Source organism: Drosophila elegans, unplaced genomic scaffold (assembly GCF_018152505.1).
Source record: "Drosophila elegans isolate 14027-0461.03 unplaced genomic scaffold, ASM1815250v1 contig_814, whole genome shotgun sequence".
NCBI classification, from domain to species: Eukaryota; Metazoa; Arthropoda; class Insecta; order Diptera; family Drosophilidae; genus Drosophila; species Drosophila elegans.
The window spans coordinates 4795810-4823000 of NW_024546167.1; the positions used below are offsets into that span (position 1 = coordinate 4795810).

General features: G+C 39.5%; 2 protein-coding genes across 7 annotated transcripts in view; one reads left to right on the forward strand and one right to left on the reverse strand.

Annotated features, from left to right (window-relative positions):
- Window positions 1–27191, forward strand: part of LOC108138216 — a 67609-nt gene that overhangs the window by 33328 nt on the left and 7090 nt on the right. For 2 of the 4 annotated variants that reach the window (XM_017260361.2, XM_017260354.2), the window contains exons 3-4: window positions 12849–12879; window positions 19117–19898. The gene's annotated coding sequence lies outside the window, so the exon portion shown is untranslated. The remainder of the gene's footprint in view (window positions 1–12848; window positions 12880–19116; window positions 19899–27191) is intronic. The other 2 variants (XM_017260346.2, XM_017260339.2) reach the window with 1 other exon arrangement.
- On the reverse strand, window positions 17408–19095 carry LOC108138241 (SUN domain-containing protein 5). 3 transcript variants are annotated; one of them, XM_017260376.2, is made up of 4 exons: window positions 18450–18966; window positions 17813–18385; window positions 17588–17754; window positions 17408–17530 (listed from the first exon to the last, which is right to left on the reverse strand). In XM_017260376.2, the coding sequence occupies exons 1-4, from the start codon at window positions 18603–18605 to the stop codon at window positions 17506–17508; spliced, it is 921 nt and encodes a 306-aa protein (XP_017115865.1). In that variant the 5' UTR covers window positions 18606–18966; the 3' UTR covers window positions 17408–17505. The 3 variants fall into 3 exon arrangements, with proteins under 3 accessions (XP_017115865.1, XP_041566084.1, XP_017115874.1); XM_041710150.1 differs by lacking the exon at window positions 17408–17530 and having other exon boundaries at window positions 17594–17771; window positions 17817–18385; window positions 18450–19095; XM_017260385.2 differs by lacking the exon at window positions 17408–17530 and having other exon boundaries at window positions 17673–17754; window positions 17817–18385; window positions 18450–19093.

Below are 27191 nucleotides of genomic sequence, written 5' to 3' on the forward strand. Positions count from 1 at the left end.
AGTACTTTTCCTTAGCTTATTGACGTAAATTGGTTATGAGCATTTTAATATTTTTTTCTTTAGTTATACGATTGCACTTAAATTTTGTAAAAATACAGGCTGGCAATGCCTTGAATCCTAAAATCAAAAAAGACTTAATGAAGCGATTGCAAGGCACGAGAACTTAAGTAGATACAGTTCGTAGTAAATAAACCTATAAGCGAAAGAAGAATCGTTGACTCGAATAAAGTATTTCACAAGTAGTAACTTTATAACTCGTTTTAAGAAGATCATGGCAAAAGTATAATTTTTTCGAGTGCTTCTCCTTTGCACATAAAACTTAACGACTTGGCGTTAGTTGGGAGTCCAAAAAGCGAAGCAAGCTGCTCGGTGCTGTTAATTTAAGTAAAAAGCATTTTGCCTGATGTGTTTATTTGCCACGCCTACCGAACGACCTCCCTCCAGCCACGCCCCCTCGCCGTACACACATGCAGAGCGTTATCCTCGAGCTCCAATATTACTGATAATTTAGTTGGTCTCTTGTCCTGGCAGCGTACATTTATTGTTTGCCATGTACCAATGGCTCTATATAGTCTGTGCGTCTGTGTGTGTGTGTGTGTATGTGTGTGTTAGCCCAGTATAAGTGTGGCTGTGAATGTGAATGTGTGAGTTCATTTTTGGCCTTTTGCCAGCCCCGACACATTGGCGTCCTTTTATGCGAAAATGAGTTGAGGCAATGTGTTGGGTTCGCTATTTTTCGCATGTCTTTTTTCGTTTTTCTCATATCATTATGAAACGCTTGAATGAGTTTTTATGTGCACAAGTGTGCGAGTGCCTGTCTATGTATTATCTGAGAGCGTATATAAAAGGGGCTAATATATTTTTGGCTATTGATTTAGAGCGGCGATAAGTTAAATATTTAATAGATTCTATCAGGAATTTTATGCTGCAACGGCGGAACGGATGAGGAAATGGGAACGATTATGTATACTTTTAATATTTCCCAAATGGAATATTTAGCTCCATCCCTTTAAGTGCTCAATAATATAAGTTACAGAGTGTGGAAGCTTTGTTCTTTTACAACACAGTATCCACTTTTTCATTTAATACTGGCTTAAAATAAAGTTTTACCATATTGTTTTTCTTCTTTTAAATTTGCCTAATGCACAAAAATATCCCTCTTTCAATACACAGACATCTATTAGGTTTGTTTAACAATTATGCAAATGTCCCGGGCAGACATGCAAATACATTTTTCGGTAAATAAAACATTTTCGCGGCAGCTAAATAAAACCAGCACCGGCGAACACACGCAGAAACATAAGAAAATAAATAAATAAGGGCGGAGTGCACAAACATTTTTCGGGCTACATAAATTATGCCAAAGCATGTGCCGGCAACAACAACCAGCAGACAGCCGGCAACAACAAGAGTCGCAACATCATTGTTGTTGACCTACAAAACGCCAGAGACAATTTCCATTTTCCCAGGCAACTTTTTCCGCGCCAGTCCGCGCAAATTGTGGCCAATTAATTAGCTGCAGTCCGTGGCCAGTCGGCGCCCTGTGCCATGTAATTTAATGTCTGGCCTACACTTTAAGCATTTGTCGGCCTGAAAGTGTCACTAGCAGTCGAGCATTCGAGAATTTGCCATAAAATATGTAGAAAACAACGAGGAAGTTGGCAACTATTAACTCTGTTAAAGGTTTACGTATTCCACATACTCCTTAATAGTCAAATATGGCATATTAAACTTATATAAATAAGTAATAATGTGATTATTTTAAGTTCATAGTTTATTGTAATGCTCAAATGACAATCCTTTCTACTCAGAAAACACATGATACAATAAAATAAATAATTATGTATCGTTAATTTAATAAGAAACTGTGGTGTTATTATTTAATATAACATCCAAAAAGTGAACTTAAATTATAAATTGAGCTTAAATTAGATTATATTTTAATGGCTTGAAAAGTTGTTTAAAGTCATTCATTCGTAATTCTTTCACATTTTATTTTTAAAAATATTTTTGTTAACGTGCAAAATGTTTTTCACGTAAATAAGTGTTTTCCGCTATTTAATGTAAGGCTTAAAAGTTTTCCAATCCCCAAAGTCGCATTTCCACTGAATGGAATAACAACACATTATCCCAATTATTCTGCGAATCCACAAATGTTATTATACAGATTAAGGTATTAGAACGTTGTGGAAAAGGGGGAACAGAAATCAACCAAATATTTATGGCAGTTTAAGTTTCCCCTGAATTATTATGAGTCCTTTCGCAATTCCCACTTAGGCAACTCTAATCCGACTAATCCGCCAGATTCTTTTCCCACTCCACTCCGCCAGATCCCAACAAATAATGTGGGATGCTGTCTTATTACCGCGAAAGACATTTAGTGCCCGGGCATCATTAGAATACTTGCCTTGTTAATAAGGTATATGCTGACGTATGCATACAAAAAATGCTACCCAGCACGGTGAAAATGTTTGGAAAATGTTCTCAAACACCAGGCTGCCAGCTGTGTTGTGTGTCGAGCACCGCAGAAGCCAGGGAGCCAAAAGCAACCAAAATTCCGACCCGGGGTAACCTGACATTTAATCAAGGCACAACGCAAAGGTAAAGGTAAACAAACGGAAATAAGCGAAACTTCCTGTTGCTGTCACCGCTTTTTGTTGCTGCCGTTGGCGCTGCCGCTGCCGTTGCCGCTGCCTGTTTGCTGCCTTTCTGCGCATACGAAACGGAAATACAATCAAAATTGTGTAATGTTTGCTTGCCACCAGCACGGGCAGCATCAGCTGGCAGCAGGAAATGGCGGATGGCAGGGGTTTTAGGTGGGTTTTCAGACAGTTCCAGGGGCCAAGGGGCTCGGGAACACGTGCCAGATTGTGGTAAGGGGTTTTTAGTTTTTTCTGCAATCCCCGAAAACCCCTCGAAACGGGCCGGCTTTTCGACTTTGACTGGCTGGCTTTTTGGGCACTTTGGGCTTTTGAGGTTTGCTGAGTGCTGACAGATGTGATCGGTGCGATGTGCGTGGCGCTAATGAATTTCATCCAGCCATCGAGTGATTAGCATTATGCCAATTAATATTTAACGCGCCCATTTATTTGCCTTGTTAATGCGCAAATGCGCGCATTCGATATGCAAAAGGGAGAGCCGCGAACAAGAAACTCACATTTCGACTTATTGCCGACTTGTAAATGCAAATGGGTTTTTCCGGGAAAGGCCGTAGAAGGAGGTGAGGAGCTGCCAAGACGAGTGTCACTTATAATTGATGTTCTGACAAGTCAATTGTCAGCTAATTGGAGGCGCATATGAGGCATGTATGAATTAGGGCGTGGAAATCAAGAAATCAATACGGAATTGTCATGTGAGGACTGACATTGATGTGGCTGGGAAAAGCGGGGAAAACAAATTATTGACTTGAAAGGAGCAAATATATTCTATGAGATACTTGTACTTGATACGTTTTCAATTTCAAAAAAAACAGAAATAGGTTTTTAAGAGCTGACTTCATTTTTGGCATTTTTCTTCTAGTTTCATTTTAATTTCGGAGTTCTTGTTTTAATGCGCACAAAGTCGTTGCCCTCGAGGAAAACTTTAAGTAGGGACGCCAATATGGCGCCTAAATTTGGTTGCACAGCATGTAAATGAAAGTTTGAAACAAGAAGGCAACATTTGCAAAGTTTTTGAAAACTTTTTGCCGAAAATGGCAATTAATTTATAACAAAAAGTAGCAGAGAATCGTTTCAATCGCGGAGTATGTATATTCTCTATGTATAAAATGAGAGACATTTTGAAAATAAATCGAGTACCTAAGCCTTTTTAAAAATCCATAATCCCCAGCAATCCACTGTACTCCTAGAAAAATTACTTGCCATTAGTCAATCGCAGTCAAAACTATTCACACTTAATCCCCCGATTCGAGGCTTTTGATTCATGGTGTATCCTCTGAAACACAAACAAACCCTTTTAACAGCGATGGCAACGCCCATTTTATTTGCTACAAAACAATTTCCAAAGTCATATTTTATGCCATCAAAGGCATTTGTCATTTATGCACAAAATGTGTGGCAATTTGGGCAAACAGTTGCCAATACAGAACTATGTAGTTTATAGTGAGTATCTGACGAGAGTGAACACGATGTGCGGGTTGCTTGTCGTAGAAATGTAGGCAGAAAGGGTAAGAGTGTAATGGGGAAAATGGCTACAAGCTGAGGAATGGGGCCAACAAGAGCCGACAATTTAGCAAACTTCTGCTATTTGTCTCGCTGCGCAAAAATGAAATAAATACAAAAATATGTACGGGCTGAAAAAGAAAATGGTTATGCAAAAAAGTTGACAGGGCGGGTAATTTGATTTTGGCTTTGGCTTGACTGACAAATTTTTTCTCCTACTTTCGGCTAATAGTAAAAAATATGCGCGATGGAGTTTCTGTGTGACAGCTCTCGAGATTGCCATGAATATATAAGCTTGGCCAGAAATATCTATGTATATGTATCCATCGGGACATGTGCACCCAGTTGGAAAAAGTGAGCAAGGAAATAGCAAACAGGAAGGGCAGCGATTTTACTACAAATACTTGTCATGTCTTCTGAATCTAGGTTATAGTTTCGAATAGACAAGTTCCTGGAGTTTATTTTGAAGAATATTTAACATTATAATTAAACTATCTTTTATCAGTTCTTAGCTATTTAGCTTTGTTTATAAGCAACTAGCTTATAAAAATGTGTTTCATGTGTTCTTATCAAGGATTTAAGCACTTAAGAATATTAATATTGACTTTATTTTAATGTAACTCTTTTTATAACTTTTTGAAATAACATATTTCATTCGAAGTTGTATTTTTATTATTTTAAATTTCTTTGTAGAGTAACTTGATATGCTCGCCACTTCCTAGTTTCCTATTCCTTGCTTTTGAAGCCTCGTCAAAACAGTTTACGTTCTGAATGTTGTTTTTCCCACAATTTCTTGTTGCTGGAGAAATGCCAAGCCACATACACACACACACAGATACACGCGGGGAAAGCCGCTCCACACACACACACACACACTCGTGCACTTTGCGTTTATTGTAAGGTAATAAATTCGCTGGATAATAATTTAAGTCTGGCGTCATAGCAATGATAAACTGTAGATGATATATTATTGCGTTTTTAGTAGAATAAATAGCGACAAGTCCTCTGCCGACTTCACCCCCCTTTTCTCCACTTTTCAGCCCTCGAGTGCGTGGGCAGGATTTGGCGGCAGAACGCGCTGTTTACCACAAAATACAGGCCGGAGCTCGGTCTAAGCTTTAGAGTATATAAATCTCATCGGCGGACCTTCCACCGCCCACTTTGCAGATCCCGCCCAAAGCCCTTTCACATGCAAAGTGTTGTCTCGTGTTCGCAGCCTTGTACCCCCCAACCGCCGCTGCCCCTTTGGCATTTTAAAATTCCCCGCCCCTGGGGGAGCGCGTTTTTATGAGTTAGTGTGACGAGTGCTCATAAATTTGATGGCTAAGAACTGAGTGGCAGCGTATATATTTATGCCGGGAATCGGGCTGAAATTTACAAGTATTTTGGGTGCTTATAAATTGGGTGGATAAAAGGTTGCGGCTGGTTGGTTGGCGAGGCCAAACAGCACAGAGCAGGGATTACCCAAGAAATAAATCACGAAAGGAATCCATCTCGCGGAGGATATATATCAAGGAAATATTTAAAGCAGACCCCCGAAAAGGATTGCCAAGCAGGAGTGGTGGGGGAAAAAACTAAAACAAACAGTGGGAAACCCATCGGAAAATAACCCATAAAAATGCGAACCCCTCGATCGAACAATCGAAAGACGCATGAGGCTGACAACGAAATTTTCCGCCTGTCAATGCCAGGCACGCCGAGCAAAACCAAAATTAAATGAATTTTTTCTTTGCGAATATTGAATATGCACATAAAACGACGGAAGCGAACGAGTTGGTGGGGCTATAAGGTGCTCGGCATGCCGATCGATTTCCGTGAGGCATGCAGGCGCAGGCCAGACAAATGTTTGCCATCATCTCGAAGGCTCTCGAGTGCCTTTGTCGATGGTCGATGTCCCCCGTGCCTGCGTAATGTGATTGACTTTAAGAATCGCCGAAACTCCGGCATTCTCTCTGTATGCCCACAACGTAAAAAATTAAAACGAGCGCAGGCGGCCCCAAAACCACGGCCAATAAGCACCGCTTTTCCCTGCCTCTTTCCCGCTCTTTCGCTTTTCCGCCTTTTCCGCCTTTTTCATCGGCGGTCAATGGAGCGTTGTGCCGACTTATCCGACTGTCGTAACGTGAAATGAAAGCACGTAGCATTTTCATTTCGGTCAGTGTGCGGAATGCCAATTACACGATGTGGCGGCCACTCGGCGAAAAAGAAAGTACTGCCCACAGAGAAAAATTGTTTACCAAAAGTGTCAAAGAAACATATAGGCAATATATATAATATATTTAAGATTTGGAATAATGTACTAAAAATATTCCATCAATTTTACAAAAACCATTCTTTGATTTCTTAATCACTTTAAACCGCACAAAACTTAAGATCTTTTTAAATATGATATTTAAAAATAAATATATTTTGTTCTATCTTTTACCATAGATTGGTATATTTGTAAGAAATATCTCAGTGTACGGTATTCATTTTCATGAAACAGCTTCGCACAGTGCCAGCTTCCTTAGACAAACTCATTGAAATGAGTCGCGCACTGTCGAAGCGGTGGAGCCCCATAACTGATAGATGCCTTTCGGCCAAAATTTTTAATAATCCCCAGCAGATGCGAGTGTGTGGAAACTGAGAGGAATGTATGAGGCACTCAGAAGTGCTTATGTATGCCAAGTAGGTCTGTGTGGATTTTACTTATGTCCGAAGCAGTGGCACAGTGGGCTTAAATTGTTGTTGAATTCTATTTTTAGTTTGCTTGGGCTCTACTGTCGGTAAACAAATAAGACCAGAGATAATTTTGGTCGAACTAATTTCATTTATAATAGCTTAAAGGCTACCTTTATTTATATAAAACTCGAAATGTTTTATTTTAATTATAATTTCAGATTATTTTATGTTATTCAAAGACTGAATTTCTGTTCCACTGTTTCTGCGGTTTTAGCGCCCCTGTCACCTTTCGATCAGCAAAAACAGTAAAACCAGGCTTTGACTTAATGTTTTATTATCACGGTTGGAATTTTAATTTGTATTTCATAAGTCATGCGAGTGGAATTTCAAATATCTTTTAGAGCAGGTTTTTTTCTTATTCTGTTCTATTTCCCGTTTTTTAAGCTTCACTCTTCATCTGCTCTCAATTTCACGTGTTTGTGTGCGGGGAATTTATTATATTCATACGTGTGTTGGTGCGTGTTTTCGCTTTTCTTGTGTTTCATGTTTTGCTTGTTTGCTAATGGCTTGTGCCCGAAAAGTATGCCACATGGCTTTGTCTTACGGCTGACGAGGCGGCTACTTGATATGCACACCTGGCACCGAGGCCCCAAAACGCTCACAGTGAACTTTAAAGCCAAACACGTCTCCGCAGGTAACTGGCAAAAAAGGAAAAGAAAACAATGAAGAACAAAACAAAGAAAACAAAAAATAGCCACGCAATTCACATACCACTTTTAATCAGTCCGAAAATGAAATACCTTTGTCTATATAACAATAAACATTTTCAAATAGAACATACGATTTCTAAAATTTGCAGTTTTAAATAAACAACATGTTTGTTCATAATAATGGAAATAATACTATACCATACCATAATAGGTAGTATAATATTCAAACGCGAGCTGAGCCCGATAAACCAAAGAGTTTTAACTAGTTTGAATGAGTGCATTTAGAATCCGAAGTCAAAACTACATTTATCAGAGTCCGTTTTGCACTATGTTATTTACTGAGTTTCCGTTCTTCCATTAAAGAAAGCTCAACTTTGTGATGATCCTTAAAAAGACAACCCTTCTTAACAATGTTAGTTAGCTTAAATTAAATAACAATATAATCAAAGAAAACTAGCTGCAAGGTGCAGTCGTAGTCATACCTTTTTCCCACTTAAGAGCAGCGATGCAGCTATATATCACAATGTCAGCGCACTTAACATTGTTTATCCTCGTGTATCTGCGTTGTCTATGTCTATCTCGCTCTTCAACTATATCTCTATCTCTATGTCCTGGCTTGTCTTCCTCCCACGCTGCCATTATGCACACGTCGCGCATAACCATAACGATTATGTTAATGCTTCGTGCGGCGGTGCAAGTGGGGCGTGAGTGGGTTGTATGGTGGCAGGCTGGCTGGGTTGGAAAAACATCACCCAGTCAGCTTGTTCTTGTGCTGGTTACCTGCTCGTCACTCGCCTTGGCTTATTTCTGCTTTATTTACATGCTCTAAGTAGTTGTAATGGGTTCTCCACAGTCGCGACAAAGTGTTGGCAATAAAGCCAGAGCTCGTCCTTGGTTTTTAGCCATAGAGTGGCTATAGAGACCATGAATGACTCTGGCTACTTTTTCCATTTTCTTGCTACGCATGGCTCGTGCGGGGATTTTGATTTGGCTAACGAGAGTGAGTGTGCGAGTGTGTGTGTGTGGATAATGAGAGGCGAAGTGAATTATACCACGCATTCAATGGGCAAAAGGATTTTCTAAGGTCGTGCCCCATAATTCCGAGTGTGCAGAGCCATTTTCATGCGATGAAATGTCATAAAGAGGGCATTACGAAGCACAGACCCGAAAAACTCAATTGCGCATGCAACGGACGCTGGAAAAGCGTAAAACTTTCAATTTGCGTTAATGGCATTAAATAAAGTCACTTGCACGCAGCCACACGAACAGGGGCGAACATTATCTCGAATCGGAGCAGGAACAGGAAACGGAAACCGAAACCGAAACCAAAACCCCTTCCCACCCCTTCATTGGCCAGCCACTTAAAAAAGGTTGCCAAAGCCGCTCAAATGGGCTCGTGTAGGTTGCCATGTTTTCTTTTGCTTCGGAAATCGCATTAAAAATCATTGGCGAGCCATTTGCAAGGTGGCCAAAACACGACACGAGCCCAACCAGAAATAAATAAATAAAAGTCGCCCAAAAAAAAAAAAAAAATAGCATGTGTGGCAGCAACAAGAGTTTCGTTTTCGGCTTAAAGCAGGTGAAATCTGGCCAAAAACAACCGACGAAGGGAAGCCACCACCAATCAGGCAGCAAAATAACATGAAATGTCTGAGCAGAGGTTGGGGAATGTTGTACTTTAGATAAAGTTGCCGCTGTTCCGTGTTTGTTGCTTGATGTTTTTTAGACTTTGTTACAAACATTCGACATGCAATGCACGTAATGCCACAAAAACACATGCACACTCTTAGGCGCACACAGATACTCACTAACAAACACCTGGCAAAAGTTTTTCTTGAGAGACTTTTATCCCACTTTGCTTGTTGTGATATTTTCTTTCTTCAGTTTCTACTCTCGCAGAGAGTGTGATAAGTTTTTCTAAAAACTTTGCCATTTCACCGGATGGTGAAATACGTTTCCGAAATATATATATCTTTTCTTTAATCATCATTAAACTGTTAAATGCGTGCCAGTTTTCCAGAGTTGGAAAATAGCTAAAAGTGTGTTTATGCTAAGACACTAAATAAAGAACAATTTATCTTTGAAACTGATAAATTAAGTTTTCAACCGACAGGCTATATAGTTAAATCTGTAAAGGTATCTGTGGCTGTCGCAATTTTTTGGGAATTTAAGACTATTTTCTTTACAATATAATATATAGTAACAACACATTATTATGATATTTTCCTCGTTAAACTAGAATATATCAGATAGTCCTATATATATCATATGATAATATAATAAACCATATTATTAGCTTGCATGCAACATAATTATTTCCGTAAGCTTTATCAGTTGTATTTTTTTATCAAAAACGTCTAATTTAAAAAAAAAAAGACGAAAGCTTTAACTAAAAATTTGGTAAGAGTATTTTAAATTTGCATTGCAATTCCATGGTTATTTTCACTCAGCCTGATTTCTTGGTCTCTTTTGTTGAGTTTGTAAAATAGAAAAATACCCGACGGGCGAGGAGTAACTGAACCATTTGCCAGGACAAACCTCGGATATTCCCCCGTCACGCATCCGCCCCGTGGGCCAGTGTCAAAGAGTGTGGCTCACATTTTGGGGCAAGGCCGAGCGTTGAACATGATTTGTATTTTACTTACATGCCGTTGAGTAAATCACATGCACAAACACAAACACAGACACTTCAGAGCACTGAAACTTGGGCATTTACCGAACAACAAACAACGAACAACGAACAACAAACAGCTAACAGCTAACGGCAAACAACAAACAACAAACAACAAACGGCAGGCGAAACAAATTCGAATCTCTCCCAGGGAACTTCACTTCGATGTCTGCCCTCGACTCACTGCAGTAATAATAATAAAGGGAATTGTTATTGTTTTCTATTAATTTACTTTTGTTGCTGGCTGTTATTGTTGTTTCCCACAGTTCCTACTGTTCCTACTGTTCCTACTGCCGTACTCGCCATTGCCACGTGTGGGTGTGCTCGGGTGTTCTGTGTGTATCATTTTTGTGCTGTTGTCTGCATTTGATTTGATTTGTTTGGTCTTGATTTTATCTGTTGAAAAATTGCTCAACCACAAGATCTGAGTCTGGGGTCTCTGCTGGAAATTGTCTGTCAGGTCGGCACTGAAGTGAGTAAATTGATATAAATAGATTTGAATTTGGATGTGGAATGTTGTTTGCAACGGAATTGTGCGGAGATTGGAGGGAGAACTCAAGGGAAGTTATGCCACTGTGCAGTAAATTTTATTAAATGTAATATTTAATTATATTAAATACGTTTTCGCTGTTGGAAATTCCAAATTGAAAGAGTGGTCGCGTTTAACTACCAAAAAAAATATTCTTTTGCATAATATTTCTGTTTTTTGTTAAAAGAAAACTATTACAAACTGGAAATAAAATATTTAATTTGAAAAATATTCTTAGAAATTCCAATTGCGGAAAATTCCAATCGTATTCCATTATTTCAATTACAAATTTCGTAAACTGGCTTTCGTAGTTCTACATAAGTGAATATCCATTGCAATAATGCAATGGAAACTATTTAAAATAAAATTTTCAGGCTTTGGGAAAATCCCAACTTCATTGCCAAAGTGCAGCTGCAAGAGATATAAATACTTGGCATAAATTCGTTTTTGCATAGCTCGGGCCCATTTCAATAATAGTAAAAGCAAAATACTCGAGAACGGGCCTGCGGAGAAATTGCAAAATATTTCTCGTAAAATACGCGATTATATAAATATTTAAACTAAAGCAGAGGCATGAAAATGATTTCTTTGTCTGCACTTAGGACCGAGCTATAAATGGGAAATAAAAGCCTTATGCCAACTGAAAGCGTTGTGTTTTTCCGGCCAGAAGTGGGGAAACTCGAAGGAGAAGCACCGTCTTCGAATTGCCCCACCCGAACAGCATCCTTTTCCATCCTTTGCATCGATCCTTGGGCGACTCCCTGACTAAGTGAGTGAGTGAGTGATGAATAAGTCCCAGTGTGTGCGTGGCTGTGAATGCGAATGCGAGTTCGAATGCAAGGATGTAGGCCAAGCCAGCTGTCCTTGGGCCAGAAAAACGGTTTTCAATAGAAAACTCAAACTGGCAACATGTTACAGATTGCTTACTAAGGCTCCAGCTTTGGCACAAGCTCAACAAAACTGAATTGAAAGGTTGAAATGGGCTCACAATGAGGCCGGACATTTTGTGATTTAAAGTTTAATACCTTAAAGGCGTTTTAAATTTGTACATACTTTCCCTAAAATGAGATTAGGTTAAGTTTGCCACCTTATTTGAAACGCAATTCAAAGTTTGCTTATTAAAGCCGATTTAAACCACTCTAAATGTGATAATTCGAGATGAAAGATTTTTTTGCAGCGTAATTTAAAATAATTGCTTAGTAAGTTAATGATTTATTGTTATATTAATAAGGTCATTTTATTATATTAATGTTAAAATTTACATTAATACAATAATTTATTGTGGCGAATAGAAATAGTTTTAAAAACTTTTAGATCTACTGAAAAGCTGCGTTCATAACCTTAACCTCTTCGTTTGTCGGTAGAAATAGTTGATATCGATAACGATTACTAATTAAATACAAACTCGGAGTATAATATAAGCTAAGTTTTTAATGGTTTTCTGTATTCAAATCTTGTCTTCTTCTTCTACTAGAAGAGCCATGTTTTCACAGCTGTTTTGTAACTTCAACGATTTTCTGCTCTGCCAAATTTCCATTCCAAGAGATGTCTGTCAATTGGTATTTGTTGTTCACCGAGTTGGCTTCAATTTGTTGCACGCACTTTCGCCGCCTCTTGGTTGCAAGTTGCTTTTGTTTTCGCAGCAATGTGGGAGTTGAAGAAGGGGCGGGGCCTTCTTTGCAGGACAGGACAGAACAGATATAAGCCAAGTGTCTATCTCGCATCTTGCTGCTGTCATTTCAGGCTAATGTCTTCGCTCCATTTTCCCTTTTCGTGTTCAATGTCTATCGTCATTCCCATTTGGTTTTCCGCTCGTCGTCGTCCTTTTTTCCTTTTTCCAACCAGACATTGCACTGAGTTGTTGTTCGGTTGTTGTTTCTGTTTTCTGCTGACACAGTTGGTAGTTTTCTCCTTTCGTCCTTGATACACATCATTCAAGCCTGCTTAACGTGTCCCATCATATTAACTTGGCCAAGATGCCAGCAAATGTTTTTGTCCGCCTAAGCTTGAATTTATGCTGAAGGAAAAAACTGACTGTCGGGCCGGGTGGATTTAAGAAGACGTTTCCTTGAATTAATTATTTTATTAAGAAGAACTTTCTTGTTTTCTACTTTCAGATCCGCAAAATACTGGGAAAGCTCTTAAAAGGTATGTAAATGAATATGCTTTTGGTTAGTTAAGATTCCCAGAACCTCTGAAAAGGCAACGAAAGATTTGCGCCTGAATTGATAATTAGTTGAAGATAATAACAGGAATATAAGCATTACATTTTTAAACTTGGCATGGCTTCTTCATGCTAAATTTATGGATAGGGAAAAATTAATAAGATAACTTACAAACTTAATTACGAAAGCCATGTACCATGTGTTCAACGGCAAGTGTGTGGTAGATTTTCGGCTTAGCAAAGTGAACAGAAGCCGGGAAATTTTCCAGGAATTGGCCAAAAACCTCGCAGCGGGCTCGAACACCTGACTCCTGGAAAGAGCCCCCAAAGTTAAGCAGCTTATGGCCCAAACTGATCAATAATAAACGAATTTAGTTGGCGGAGCTCCGCCTCATTATGGATGCTCTGGGTGCTGGGGATTTTCACTCGGAAATTTATAATCCACACGGCAAACTGCAATTAAAACGACTTAATTGTTTATTAATGCGCACTTCCCAGCCACGGCGTGAAAAAATAAATTAATTAGTTGCTATTTTAAATATGGCGCAGACAATTTAAAATGCCACGCCAGGAAAAATAAAACTCCCGATTCCACGAAGGGCCAACTTCTTTGATTTATGCTGCCTGCACTTGTTCGAGGGGCTGCATCCGAATTAAAATGGAAAATGGGGGAGCTAATTTAATTGCTCGCTGGATTTTCACACTAAGTCCATGTTTCCTGCAAACATCACAGAAATAGCCCCTTTAGTTGGGGCACATCGCGAACAAGAAGGCGTTACGGTGGCGGGGGCGGCATGTCGTGTGATGATTAATGAGACAATTTTTATGACATCGCACAGTGGGCGAGCGCATGTTATAGTCTGCCGACATAAATATCCGAAATGCGGAGGCATTAAGTGGAAATGGCCAGATATTAAATTGATTACTTTACTACTGCCCCAGAGTAATGGGTGTGTTTTTCGAAAAATTCCAGATATTTATTGAGTCCTTAAAATAGAAAGTTAAGTTTAGCATTGGTTTTTATGTTTGATGAAGTTCTAAAAGAAGCTGAAAGTAATGTATTTGGTTAAGAATATTTCATACCCTTGTAAAATCTCTTTAAATTTTAATTGGCAATACATTCGATAACGATTTTGACGATATTAATGGTCTTTAAATAGATTGAACGCACCATCGATACTATTGCTATACAATAATACTTGCTTGAATCGGTAATTTTTATTTTTGATACTGTTCAATATCGTAAGTCAAAACTATCGATTGTATATGTATTAAAAGGGGTTTTTTAAACAGTCCTAAATACTTAAGAATCGTCAAGAAAAGCATTCATATACGTGTAATCCCCTGCTCAGCTTTGTCTGCAGCCAACTGCACTTCCGAAAATGGGGTAAACAGCCTAGTCAGCAAAGTAATCAATTCGCCTGCCACACAACTGCCAATTCCCGACCACTGTGCATCTCCTACAAAGTCTGATCCAGATCCAAAGGCCACTAAGACTTGTCGCTGGCACATGAATAACATGAATTGCGTTATGAAAAATGTACAACAGCAGTTCGAGGAGATGGATGGATGGATCGCGATGGCATGGGATGGGTTGGGATGGGATGGGATGTGTATTCCATGGGGTGACTGAGACTTGGACTTGGTCTGGGTCTGCTGCCATCATTACAGAGCTGAGCGATAAGCGACGTTGCATGCGGCGACACAAGCGACGATTGCAATATGATGGATATGAACATACTCACATGCGGGCTTGGCGGTAGGGTATGGGTATGTGCGTGTGCGTGTGCCAACGACAGACATGAATGCGAATTGATGTGTCACGTGGGTGCAGTGCTGTTGACTTTGAGGGATTTATATGGAGAGCGCTGACAGCTGGCAAAAATTAGCTGCCAGGCGAAGCTCCTTGCATTGCGAATGCAAATGCGAGAGTGGCCAACTCCTGGCGGCACAATTAGCACAAACTCAAAACTTTTCGACTCCGACAGCAAGTGCTTACCATTATTATTGCTCTGGTTGTTAGCCCAGCCCAGCCAGCCAGCAACCAACTCAAATTCTGAGCCCGAAATCCCAAAATGTCAGTGGCCGGCAGCAGGCAGTGGAGGGCTGTCAAGGGACAGGACGTCAGACAGGAGCAGCTGCTGCCTGCCAGTTCTCCAGTATGCCAGTTTGTCAGTTTGCCAGTTTTCCAGTTTACCAGTTTGCCAGCTTTCAGCCGGGAACAATGCAACAGAGCACTCAGAACACTCAAAACTGCAGCAGCCCTCAACGCTCTCATTATTCAAATGTGTTTTTCGACATGCCAAAAGAATGGTAAAATGAAAACTAGCTAAGCATACTATTGAAATAAAGATAACACCTTCTATAAAGACTAAATTCTAAAAAATGATTTAACAAAATCACTCAGAACCAAATTTAAAATAGCTACATATTTCCAAAATTTTAGGAATCAAAAATTGGCATAATCTGTCCGTTTTCTGGCGTAGTTATCTGTCTCATTTTCTCTTCTCATGAAGAATTATTACATATTTTATTATACACTTAAATGAGCCATTAATTCTTCAGAAGAGCCATTAATTCTTTTTCTTCTCCACCGAATTTGATCTATTTGGTTTCTGTTTTAAAAACTGGGGATTTTTAAACAATTTTTTTTCCATATGTTGCAAGAACTGTTCTTTTTCTTAATTCGCTTATGAAACGTGTAATACGTTATACATTTCATGAATTCTTCAATCAGCATCAATTTCTTTGGCCTTATAGAAATTTGTGTAAGAATTTGGTACAACTAATGCGATAATTTGCTTACAAAAACCTGAAGAGAACCTGAAATAGCAAGGTAAATAAAGTTTTTGGTTAGTAAAGTTTTCCCTTAAATATTCTCAAAAACCATTCAAGTAAGTTTCCAGCTGCACCACCACGACCACAAGGGTTATCTTCTCACTTGTCATGCATTTTCCAGCCAGCTCTCGGAAATTCCCATCCAAGGCCCTCCAACACCCCCTTCCCCCGCCACCAGACTACCTGTTCTATTGCCGTAACAAATCCATTTTACCTGTCAGCTTTAACGCGTAAGCAAATGGCAAAACGGCAGCAGCTGGCTAAGAAAGAGCGCAAAAAGCGCAAAAAACCCAAAGTGGAGAGCTATCTACATACATGAGTGTGTGTGGGTGCAGGTGAGGGTGTGTGTGTGTGAGTGTCGGATGGGTGGCACTGTGGGGCGTTGTGATATATTGCCGAGGCGCAATTAGAGCGCAGACCGCAGAATGAAACGAAACGCTGGCTGCCGTGTAAACAAGCCACAATTGCGCTGGCAACGAAAAAGAAAAACGGATTAATTAAGCCAGACAAAAACGAACAATAAATACACTACCTAAATTAAGAAAACTAATCGGTCTCATAAATATCCTTCAAAAATTAAATTTCTAAAGATTTTTTATGTCAAATTTGGTATTTAAGTTTGGTTAAATTTTAAAGTATGCTATACACGTTTTTATTCCATTAAAAATAAAAATTCAATTTCTCACCATCTCCACAATCTTAATTGATAACCAATGTTTCGATTCTCGTTTGCCTTTAAAGAACATCTTTAACAATAAAAAAAACCATGGTTCCTAATTTATCCAAATGCACAAAAAGTTTTCCATGCCCATCTTAGCAGATGAAAAACGGAAATAAATTTATGCGCAAACAAAATCAAGCACAGCTCCCACACAAGCCCACCGCCATCCACATTTAGACAATCAGACTTTTGTGCTCATGTCCTCCCGTGTGTGTACTACGAGTACACACACCCCATTGCGAATTACGAAAACGAATTGCGAGCAAGTCACAAATGGAATCGCATTAAATCAAATCAAACGAATCGAAATCAAATGAAACAATTCTGGTTCTGGTTCTGACTACACATGGCTCCCTGGGCTGGCTCCGAAATTCCCTATCGAACGCCGTGTAAATCTCAGATGACAGCCGAGCATATTGTGGACTAATTAAACGCATGTGCAGGGGCACCTCCCATATGCGCTAATTAGTCTCGGGGCAGTCACAATGTGACACTGGGTCCGGGGCCCAGATCAAACGGTTGACTGCGGGACTCCTTACTGTGAATCCTCTTTTTTTTGCTCGTCCCTGGCCGGCGTTTTTTTATGCCATGTTTACCCCTCTGCATTCAGGTCGAGCGAAATTAAACGAAAACACAGCATTCGCGAGAGATCAAAGCGAATGCGACAAGTCTTTGGGAATCCCAAAATTTACAAGTTGTCCGTGCTGCGAAATTGAAATTAGTTGCAGCGTTTAGCAAGGGAACGTTTTGGAATAAGAACGCTTAGAGTAGCAATTTTGGCCACCTTCTCCCTTTGGATAGCATTTGAAAAATACAAAATTAGGTAATTTTAAGTTTGCTTAAACTCGGAAGAATATCCATTTGAGGGTGGGCAGCATGTTTGGCTAATAAAATAATAAAAAACCGTAAACAAAAGTCGACCAAATGTAGTCAATAAATTTTCCGTTTTTTACTTTCACGGTATCTGAACTTCAACGAACTCAACATATATTAAGGCTAAATAAAATAACTAAAATATATAAATTTTTCTAACATTAAATCGTGCATATTACTACAATTTCCCAAAAACTTCAATGCTGCGAATGAAAAGATAATTTAGTTTTTGGGCCATAAATCAGCTGTCCACTACCAACCGATAAATGCAGGTTGAATTCGCACCGTGGTTCGAATTGAATTGGAACGACAGCCTCCTAAAGAAGTGATCGTTATGCACACTGTAGCTCTGCGTTCGCCGGTTGGCCGCATTATCGAAGGTCCACTGTCCCAAAAGCTCCCGCTTGGACTTGTCCGCCGTCAGACCCTGGCAAAAAATAGGAGCTGTTACCAAGGATCGTACGACCACATCCATCGCCACTCACGTACACATCGAAGTCCTTGGGGGCACTCTTCACGCAAAGCGAGGGCGTCATTTCGCGAGCCACATGAGTGAGGGCAATGACCTCCACGTCGATGGACTTGGCCAGGTGCAGGGTCACTGTGGCCCGACTGCCACTGAACCCGAAGCAGGATCCCGGAGAAAGGCTCGGGCGCAGCATGTTTACCGGCGGATTGGCGCAGAAATCAAGTCCAAGAAGCGTCCTAATCACATTGCTGCCCCCGATGGGCCTGGCATCCACGTTGATGATCCTGGCACCCAGTTCCTCGCTAGCGTAGTTAATGCGAGCCTTCGCCACCGAGACGGACTCACTTTTTGCACTTTTGGACTGGTCACCACGCGCGGAGCACTCGGCGCTCTTCATCTGCTTCTTCAGGTTGTACACGTCGTCCATCAGATGGCCGATCTTGCGCTTGAACAAGGTGTCAACGTAGGCGTTCACCTCCCGGTTGTCGCACCTGCCCGATCCGAATCCCGTTCCCATTCCCAGTCCCTTTGGCTCTCCACCAGAGATGTGGGCGTCTTTGCTCTCCATCTGCTGCTGGCGAAGCATGTGCTGGATGGGGAGGGGTATTACTCGATCAGAGGAACCTCTTGAGGAGCCAAGTACATAGCCTCACCGATATATCGTCCACATCCTCACGAAGCCGCGATAGTCCAGCGTTGTTCCTGCTGTTGTGCGCCATTAGGTAGTAGAAAAAGGCTGAGAGCAGCACAAATGAAAGAAAATAGGTGACGCACACTCGCTTGCAAGTGCGTTGACGACCGCTGTCCATTTTTAAGGCAGTACAAAAATTGATTTGACAAAAATTATACCGGAGATCCTGTTTTTGAGTACTTATATAGGAAAATTGACACTTGCGCCTATTCAATGTTGAAGTCGGTGTTTGCTTTATGATGCTTTCAAGCTTATCAAGCAAAATCACTTCTCGCGGCGGATTTCTCAATGTTAGGTTAGCTTGAAATCTATAAGGTAAAGTTAAAGTAAACACAAATTAGTTATCTAAACATCAAATCAGCTCAATGTTAAAACTTAACATGATATTGAGAAATCGGCTGATAATGAAACAAAAATGTAGAGACAAGGACTATATTTTCGAATAATAAGTATTAAGTAAAGGGGCATCAAAACATTTACCTTTCTTCAATTAAGAAAATCATCTTTAGCTTGAGCATTAATATCACCGATTTTTAAGCAACACGACATAATATTGTCTAAAAAAAAAACAATGCAAGTTTAATGAAATAGTAGCAATATTTTATAATGCCCTGCTTTATTTTCACCAGATTCATTGCGACACTTGACCACACAGCGGAGTGAGCGATAATGGCGCCAAAGGAATTCAATGAATCAGATTTAATTCCCCAAGAAAATCGCTGCAAAACGAACAATTGTTGGAGAATAATGAGGCGAAATCGCATTAGGTGCGGCAGCATCTGCGAAAGTCTCTAATTGTCAATGGCTAAATAATTGAGGGCCGAGAGCAAAGGAAGCGAACGGAGGGAAAACGAACAGAACGTAATAGCATTAAGGAAAAATCCAAACGAAAATCACTTTAAATGCTAAACAGCTGGTTGCCGGCGGAGGCGATATAAAAACAACATAAAACGCCTTCGGCCCTTTAAGCGTCCATTAAAAATTTAATAACTTTGCCCCGGACCAAATGCAATTTTGTGAAATTTTCTAGCAAAATTAATTAGTCGAACAATCCATCAAGGCCGGACCTTACCATAGCCAGCGCCAGCAAATTATGCTGGCTATCCCGAAGGCTGGTCCGCAAAAAGGTACAAAATCCCGCAGAGAAGGAAGAAGCAACGTGAACGTGACCATCCACAGTTTGGGCCGAGGATATTTCATCCAGACCGTCCTTTGGCCCAGCTCACGTGCGTGGCCTAAGCTGGCAAAATATTGACCAGGCCGACAGATTCGGGCCACGGGGGCGGGGGGCAGACGGCCGAAGCCCAACACTTCAAAGGCCGCAGCGAATGTAATTTTAATCAAAAATTGCTCAGCCCCAAGGAATCCCAATACAGGAATTGAGGTCGCTAATCCTTCTTAAAGGCAAACGGTGGGCTTAACTGAGATGAAATGTTTAAGCACTTCATTTACATATATTTTTAACATTTTTGAGCACAAGCCGAATTGTGTTTTTATTTTATTTATTCGTCGTAATAGAGGGCTGACTTATTATAATATATATATATATATATATATATATATATATATATATATATATATAGATACATGTATAAATATATATGACTTATTATAAATATATATATTTAAATTTCAGTGAATTTGTTTTTTTACATATTCGATTGTAAGCATAGGGATTAATATTTTACTCTAGGTAATAGTAAAACTTATTTAAAGAAAGCTAATTTATAAGTTATAGTTGATATGTTATATAAAATTATATTATTGCATAGCAGAAACTTTTCGGACAGCACTTCGTGCTGGACCATTTTCTTGCTAAATCGACTTTTGAATTGTACAATCACGACCCGAAACAATGTCAATGCAGGCCGAGACAGGGGACAATTCATTTTTAATGCCAGTCGCTCGACAGATCAGCAGCAGAGCCGGACACAAACAAAAACGGCATCGTCGGGGGCAAGTGGCTCTGCTAATTGCACTCATTCACACGGCAAGCGACAACAAAGGCGGTCTGAAGAGGCATTCCCAGCAGCAGCAACAACAGCAACTGTGGCAAGATTGCAAGTTGCAACAACATCGACGGCCAGTCGAGGGGAAAAGCGTCTCCTTGACGCACGGAAACGGAAGCGTTAGTTGCAAGGATATGTTGCACTGGCGCACAATAGTTGGGAATACAGTGGGTCAAAACGGGTATTTAAGTTAGCACGAAGCAGTTTATTTCACGATTACATTGCAAGCATCAAGAAGTTTTACTTTTGGAACTAAAAAGAAAATTATTATGAATATGCATACATACTTTAAAAAAAGAAATTCGAAATTTTAAAAACATGATTTTTTATTAAATATTGATGGTAAATATAAATTTGGCAGTTACAAACCTTGTCTTTTGTTTGCCTACTTGAATTAGTTTAATTCGAAACCAAATTATATCTTAAAATGAAAGCAAAAACTACTAGCTAAAGATCATAATATCAAAACAAAACCTTTTTTTGCCATCTTTTAAAAATATAGTAATTATTATGTCCGAAATTGGTCCTCCTTTCTGCTCCCAAAAGCAGCAATTTGTGCCACTGTGCAGCATGCATGCATGCTGCTACTGTGTGCCCTGCAATTACGTGCCATTGTGGCGCACCATTGTTAGTGTACTTGCAGATGGCAAATAGTCGCATCCCGACTCCCTTCAGAGTCCGGCATTTACGGCGCACAACTCCAGTGTCATTGCCTATTTCCGGCGTAATTGTTATGCCAATTTTTAAGGGCCAGCCAGTGTGTGAAATTAAATGAAAATCAAATAAAGCCGGGGACCCAGAAAAGAAACACATAAATGCGGTCAAATTTGCAGCGTTAAATGTTAACAGTCGATTTTCCAATGCACACAGCAGACACATAAAAATATCAGCGCAGCACAGCTCGTATCTGCGTGCTCCTTTCTTATCTATGGTTGTAGGACTTGTAAAACCCAGAAAAAACCCTTCCCTCGGGAAATCCCCCATCCATCGCCATCCTTTCAGCCTTTTCCGCTGACATTCCTCGTCATCATCATTCCGGCTTAGACTTTTGGGGGGAGTGCAAATTGACAATTTCTGTGAAATTGCACAAATACGAGCCTGTGCTCCAATTTTTTATGGCAAATTACCCAGCCGCATGTGTGGATAGCTAGGGGGCGTTGGGGCGTGGCTTTGGTGGGACCTCGCCGGCAGGAAAATGTCATAAAACCGTTTGGCAGACGCTCGGCTACGACAGGGTTTTTATGATTGGTTTTTAGGCGGCTTTCCCTCCCGAAAATGAGCCAAGAGCGGCAAAGAGGCAAAAAAAAAAAAAGGAAAAAAAAATAAAATATAAACTGCGTTATGTTTATGCGCCAAAAAAAGGAAAAAAAAACGAGGAAAGAAAGCAGAAAAAGCTATCAGGACGTCATCAGCCAGCATATAATTAAACATTACGCAAAGGCAATAAAAAGATGAGACAAAAAGAAGAGGATTTGGTCGCATTTGAATGGTCCTGAAAAGCGGAATATACAGCATATGTATTTACGATAATAGACTGAATGCTGATTAGTGATGGGTTAAAAAGCCTCTCATTTTTTATGGCCCAATAAAATGCACCTTAAAATAATTTGAATATTTTAAATAGGTCTGTTCAATATAACACCCAGCAGCATTTGAAAAAAATGGCAACTGTCGTTATTTCTTTTAGCGAAAACAATCAATATGCAAAACAAATTTATTTCTTTGTGTGCTACAAAATTTTCCTTTGGCAGCTGTTGTTTTCGTGAAAACTTTTTCTTATATTAAAAAGCAATTAAGCTGCATATAAGAGTAAATGCAAGTTATTAAACAACAGGCAAATGGAAGCCAAACTTCGCTACTTTCCTGCTTTTATTAAGCATTGTTTGGAATATTTTTAGTAATAATTTATTCAAAATAAATAATGTCCCCTCCGGTATTTGTTTTCGATAGCCAAAACGCTTCGAAATATTTGCGAAACTTTAAAAGCAATTAAAAAGTTTGTGCAGTGCTATGATTTCCCCTCGCCAGTCACCTTAAGGTCGAGATGAACTTTCCGGGCAGCAGCTGCTGCTGGCCAAGAAACGGCAACCTTAGGGCACATATATAGTGGCCAACGGTATCAACATAATGATAAACATAATATGCCGCTGAGTGCCTGGAAGTATGCTTAATTCTGTGCAACTTTAGTGCCTTTAAGTTGCGGGCGCGGGGCGTGAGAAATGGAAAATCCCCTTAAGTGTGCTTCCATGGCGTCCATGGAAACTCGGAAAACTTTCCTCCTTTTTTCGCCCCCTGCGAAGCCGGTACCCCGTCCTAAGTGCACATGCCACAAACAACCTAAGCTGCTAGGCAAATGTACATCGAAATGCGAACTGGCAGCAGGACGAAAGTGCTCAAAGGAATGCCCCGGCTGAGGCGTTTATTTGCGTTTATAATGTGTGAGCTATTAAAATTTTAGAGGCTGTTAGTGGGGTGTGTTCGTGCGTCTGGCGCTCTTGAATTAAAATTGTTTCAGCAGCAGCATAAAATGAAAATTAGTTGATTTTTTTATGCGCTTCGTGCGGAAAGCGCGAGGCTCTTAAAGCTTTTAGGGCATCAGCAGCTGCTGCTGCTGCTGGGTCCTCAGAAAAAAATATGTATTTTAAGTGTAAATTCTCGCAACGCTTGTTTGGCTTACATTCATATTCATATTTGTATTTGTGTTTGTGTTTGTGTTTGTGCCGGCAAGCGTAAAGTGGAAATTAACATAAAACAGCAACGGCAACGCGGTGAGAATACTTAACGACAAGCCGAAGTTGTGATGCCCTCGAAAAAATACGGCAACTAATTGCACCCAGCAAACAGTTCTTAGATCTTCTTGGGACATAAAACGCTTAAATTATGCAGCAGAATCACCCACTCTGTCCATGGACTTTATATCTCCCGCATCGCTCCTGAATCACCCCCCAATTTCTGCCCGCAGAGCTTAACGAACCCAAAAGTCCCGGCTCTTTTATTTACTTTTATATAAATATTTTTTGGCGTAAGCTATGGCATTTTTTGCACCTCTCGGATTCAGCTGCAGCTTATTTTTGATGCATATTTTATTTTGCCATTGCATGCGTAATTTTATTTGCCGCCACGCCCCCTGCGCCCATCTCTCCACGGTGCTGTTGCTGCGGCTAGTTGCGGCCTGGTAATTTGTAGCGAAGGTATAAGTTTTATGACCATTGCCGCGATTTCGGTTGCTTTTGTCAGTGCTGCTGGTTTGGCTGATTTATAGCTAAATTTAATAAAATGAATTTATAAAAATGTATTATTTTAGCCACTAATAGCAAGTCTGAGATTTTAATAATAATTAAGTTTTAAGTTTTAATAATAGTTAAGTTTTGCATATGCTGTTTCGGAAAAGCATGCTAACTGAATATTTTTATACCCTTGCAGAGGGTATTATAATTTCAGTCAGAAGTTTGCAACGCAGTGAAGGAGACGTTTCCGACCCTATAAAGTATATATATTCTTGATCAGCATCACTAGTAGAGTCGATCTAGCCATGTCCGTCTGTCCGTCCGTCTGTCCGTCTGTCCGTCCGTCTGTCCGTCTGTCCGTCCGTTTATATGCAAACTAGTCTCTCAGTTTTAAAGCTATCTGCATGAAACTTTTCCAAAAGTTGTCTTTCTATTGCAGGTAGTATATAAGTCGGAACGAGCCGGATCGGACGACTATAGCATATAGCTCCCATAGGAACAATCGGAAAAATAATTGAAAAAAAATTATAACTTTGCTGTTTTTTAATTTTTTGTTTAGTTCTTCGACATATAGAAATGGTTAAATAATTCAGAATTATGGTTTAAATTTCATCAAAATCGGACGACTATAGCATATAGCTCCCATAGGAACAATCGGAAAAATAATTGAAAAAAATTATAACTTTGCTGTTTTTTAATTTTTTGTTTTGTTCTTCGACATAAAGCAATGGTTAAATATTTCAGAATTATGGTTAAAATTTCATCAAAATCGGACGACTATAGCATATAGCTCCCATAGGAACAATCGGAAAAATAATTGAAAAAAAATTATAACTTTGCTGTTTTTTAATTTTTTGTTTAGTTCTTCGACATATAGCAATGGTTAAATAATTCAGAATTATGGTTTAAATTTCATCAAAATCGGACGACTATAGCATATAGCTCCCATAGGAACAATCGGAAAAATAATTGAAAAAAATTATAACTTTGCTGTTTTTTAATTTTTTTTTTAGTTCTTCGACATATAGCAATGGTTAAATATTTCAGAATTATGGTTTAAATTTCATCAAAATCGGACGACTATATCATATAGCTCCCATACAACTAATAAAAATATATAAAAGAACAATCAAATAATTAAGCTGCAAATCGTCATAGCTTCAATGTTTTTAAACATATACGCAAGTAAATCATAATTTTAATGTTTTCAAAAATATTTAATTCTTGCGATAGCTGCAAGGTATATGAACTTCGGCTTGCCGAAGTTTGCTTTCTTTCTTGTTTTAAAGTTAATTTGGCACAAAATATTTTATGTTCGACAAAAGAAAATGATTAAAAGTAGTTGTATTCAATAGATTTCTTTTTTCTTGCAGATTCGTGTTAAGACCAGACCCTCTAAATAAAAAGAATCACTTAATTTATTATTTGGCCAATATATTCAATAGGCAATACTACATGAGAATGCCGACTATTCTAGCTAGTTTTTGGTTAGCCGCACTTTGACATCACAGGTTGTGTGTGGCTGGTGCTTGGGCTCCTTTGGCAGGTTGTAAAAAATGTATGCATTGTACAACAAAATGCTGCTTGTTGTCGCCACTGTGGCTGCACCTGGGCGGACTGTTGTCGTCGTCTCGCTGCCAGAATATGCACGGCAATGTGCCAAATTAAGTACTCTGCCTGCCAAAAGGGAGCCGGGAAAACACGAGAAAAACGGATCTCGACGGTACGAGGGCCTGGGCCCTGGGACGTCGCTTTAGTTGTGATGTAAATTTTAATTTCCACATGTTATGACATGTTCGCAGAGCCCCATTGAAGTTTTCCCACGACTGCAAGACCATGTCAGAGTGCCGCTTTAAAGGGAACGCGGAAATTTAAGGAGACTATGTTAAATTCTTTTGATAATGCAATTTGTTGGCCATTTAGAAGAAATCGCCTGAAGTGGTTTGGTGTTTCTGTCTGGTTTCGCGTTGCCAATGGCAACTAGAAAACGCTTGGAAAATTGCCATTTACACAGTTGTTGATTAGTTTTTATATGGGTTTACGCTCATTTAGTGGCCTAGGCGGTAATTGTCTGCGGCTTAAATCGCATTAAGATTGACAAAGAACAATAACACTTAAACAAGGCATATAAATTAAATTATTGATTTTTAAATAACTTATCATTTGCCATGTCCAAACTCTTCGACAAATGTTAAAATGTTAACAAGGAATAGCACTCTACCAAATAAGCATTATATCAGTCAGTTTAAATGCCAAAGCTACCTGAATGAAGCTATAAATACAACCTTTCAAATTACACATTTAATAATCAAGCATACGCCACGTTGTACAGGCCCTTGCAAAAATAACTTGTAAGCTTCGATAAAGTTGTTTCTTGCACACAAATTATTCGCACCGATTGACTGTACAATCAGAGGCATCAATATTTCAAAGGGATTTCACAGCAACCCGATATCGCAATCAATTTCATATGAAATTTTCAGTTGCTCGTGAGTGAAAGGTCAATTTGGTGTAAATGCCTATTGATTTTTTCGATCGAGCCAATGGAATGAAATTGAAATTATTTCCAATGACAGCAGTTTAGCAGACGTGTCAACGTCGGGCCTGCGAGAACATGTGAAATGTGAAAAATAAAATAAATATTTATCTAGCCCGAAAAATTCCGGCAATAGCAATGGCAGGAGTTGCTCAAATCTCTCAAATTGCCCAAGGCTGCTACGCTCATGTCATCTTATTAAATCACACAAGATAGAAAAAGTTTCAGGCCAGTAGTGGTGGTGGCTTGGCAGAGGCTCAACTGCCTCTTGGTCTCGACTGTCAAATCATTTCGTGATAAGGATATAACAAATGTGCACATTCCACTCGCACAAATGCGAGCCAGGATTTTCCATCTCGTGTCCGTGTCCGTGTCTGCTTCATAACTGACAAATGAAAATGTCAAAAAATGTTTGCTGACAAGCCAACCAAATGAGAAAGAATATTTTCCATTTATCTCTTGGCAGAGAGACATTTCCGAAATTTAATTTAAATTCGAATCGGCCTAAACTAACCTCAAAGAGCAGGAAAAATGAACTATTAAATTGTTTAACTAGGCACACATTGGTCTAAAGAAAAATCTAAATATTCGGAATATATTTTTTCAGTTATTTGTATGTGCAGTATATCTTTTAGGTAATATCGCTCCCATTACATTTTCCTAATTAACAGACTGCCATTGTGTGTAAGCCAGAGTCTTAAGCATCCCCACCTGCCCGGTGTGTCATTACAATTCGGGCTTCAGTTTCCTGTTAAGCACCATACATTTGAGGAAAAGCCAAAAGCAGATGCTGCAGCATTAGGCCATAGAAAGTCGCCGGTCATGATTAATGTTCGGTTATTAATAATGTCGTCCTGCCGGTCGAAAAACAGAAAACAGAGAACAGAAGACAGACTTCAGGTGCCTGCCAAATCAAGTCAATTTGCTGGTAG

Coding starts and splice junctions, on each gene's coding strand:
- LOC108138241 (XM_017260376.2), bottom strand. CDS start 18,605: ATGGACAGCGGTCGTCAACGCACTTGCAAGCGAGTGTGCGTCACCTAT. Junction 17,755..17,812: donor CCAAGGACTTCGATGTGTAC/GTGAGTGGCGAT, acceptor ATTTTTTGCCAG/GGTCTGACGGCGGACAAGTC. Junction 17,531..17,587: donor AATTCAACCTGCATTTATCG/GTTGGTAGTGGA, acceptor TTTCATTCGCAG/CATTGAAGTTTTTGGGAAAT.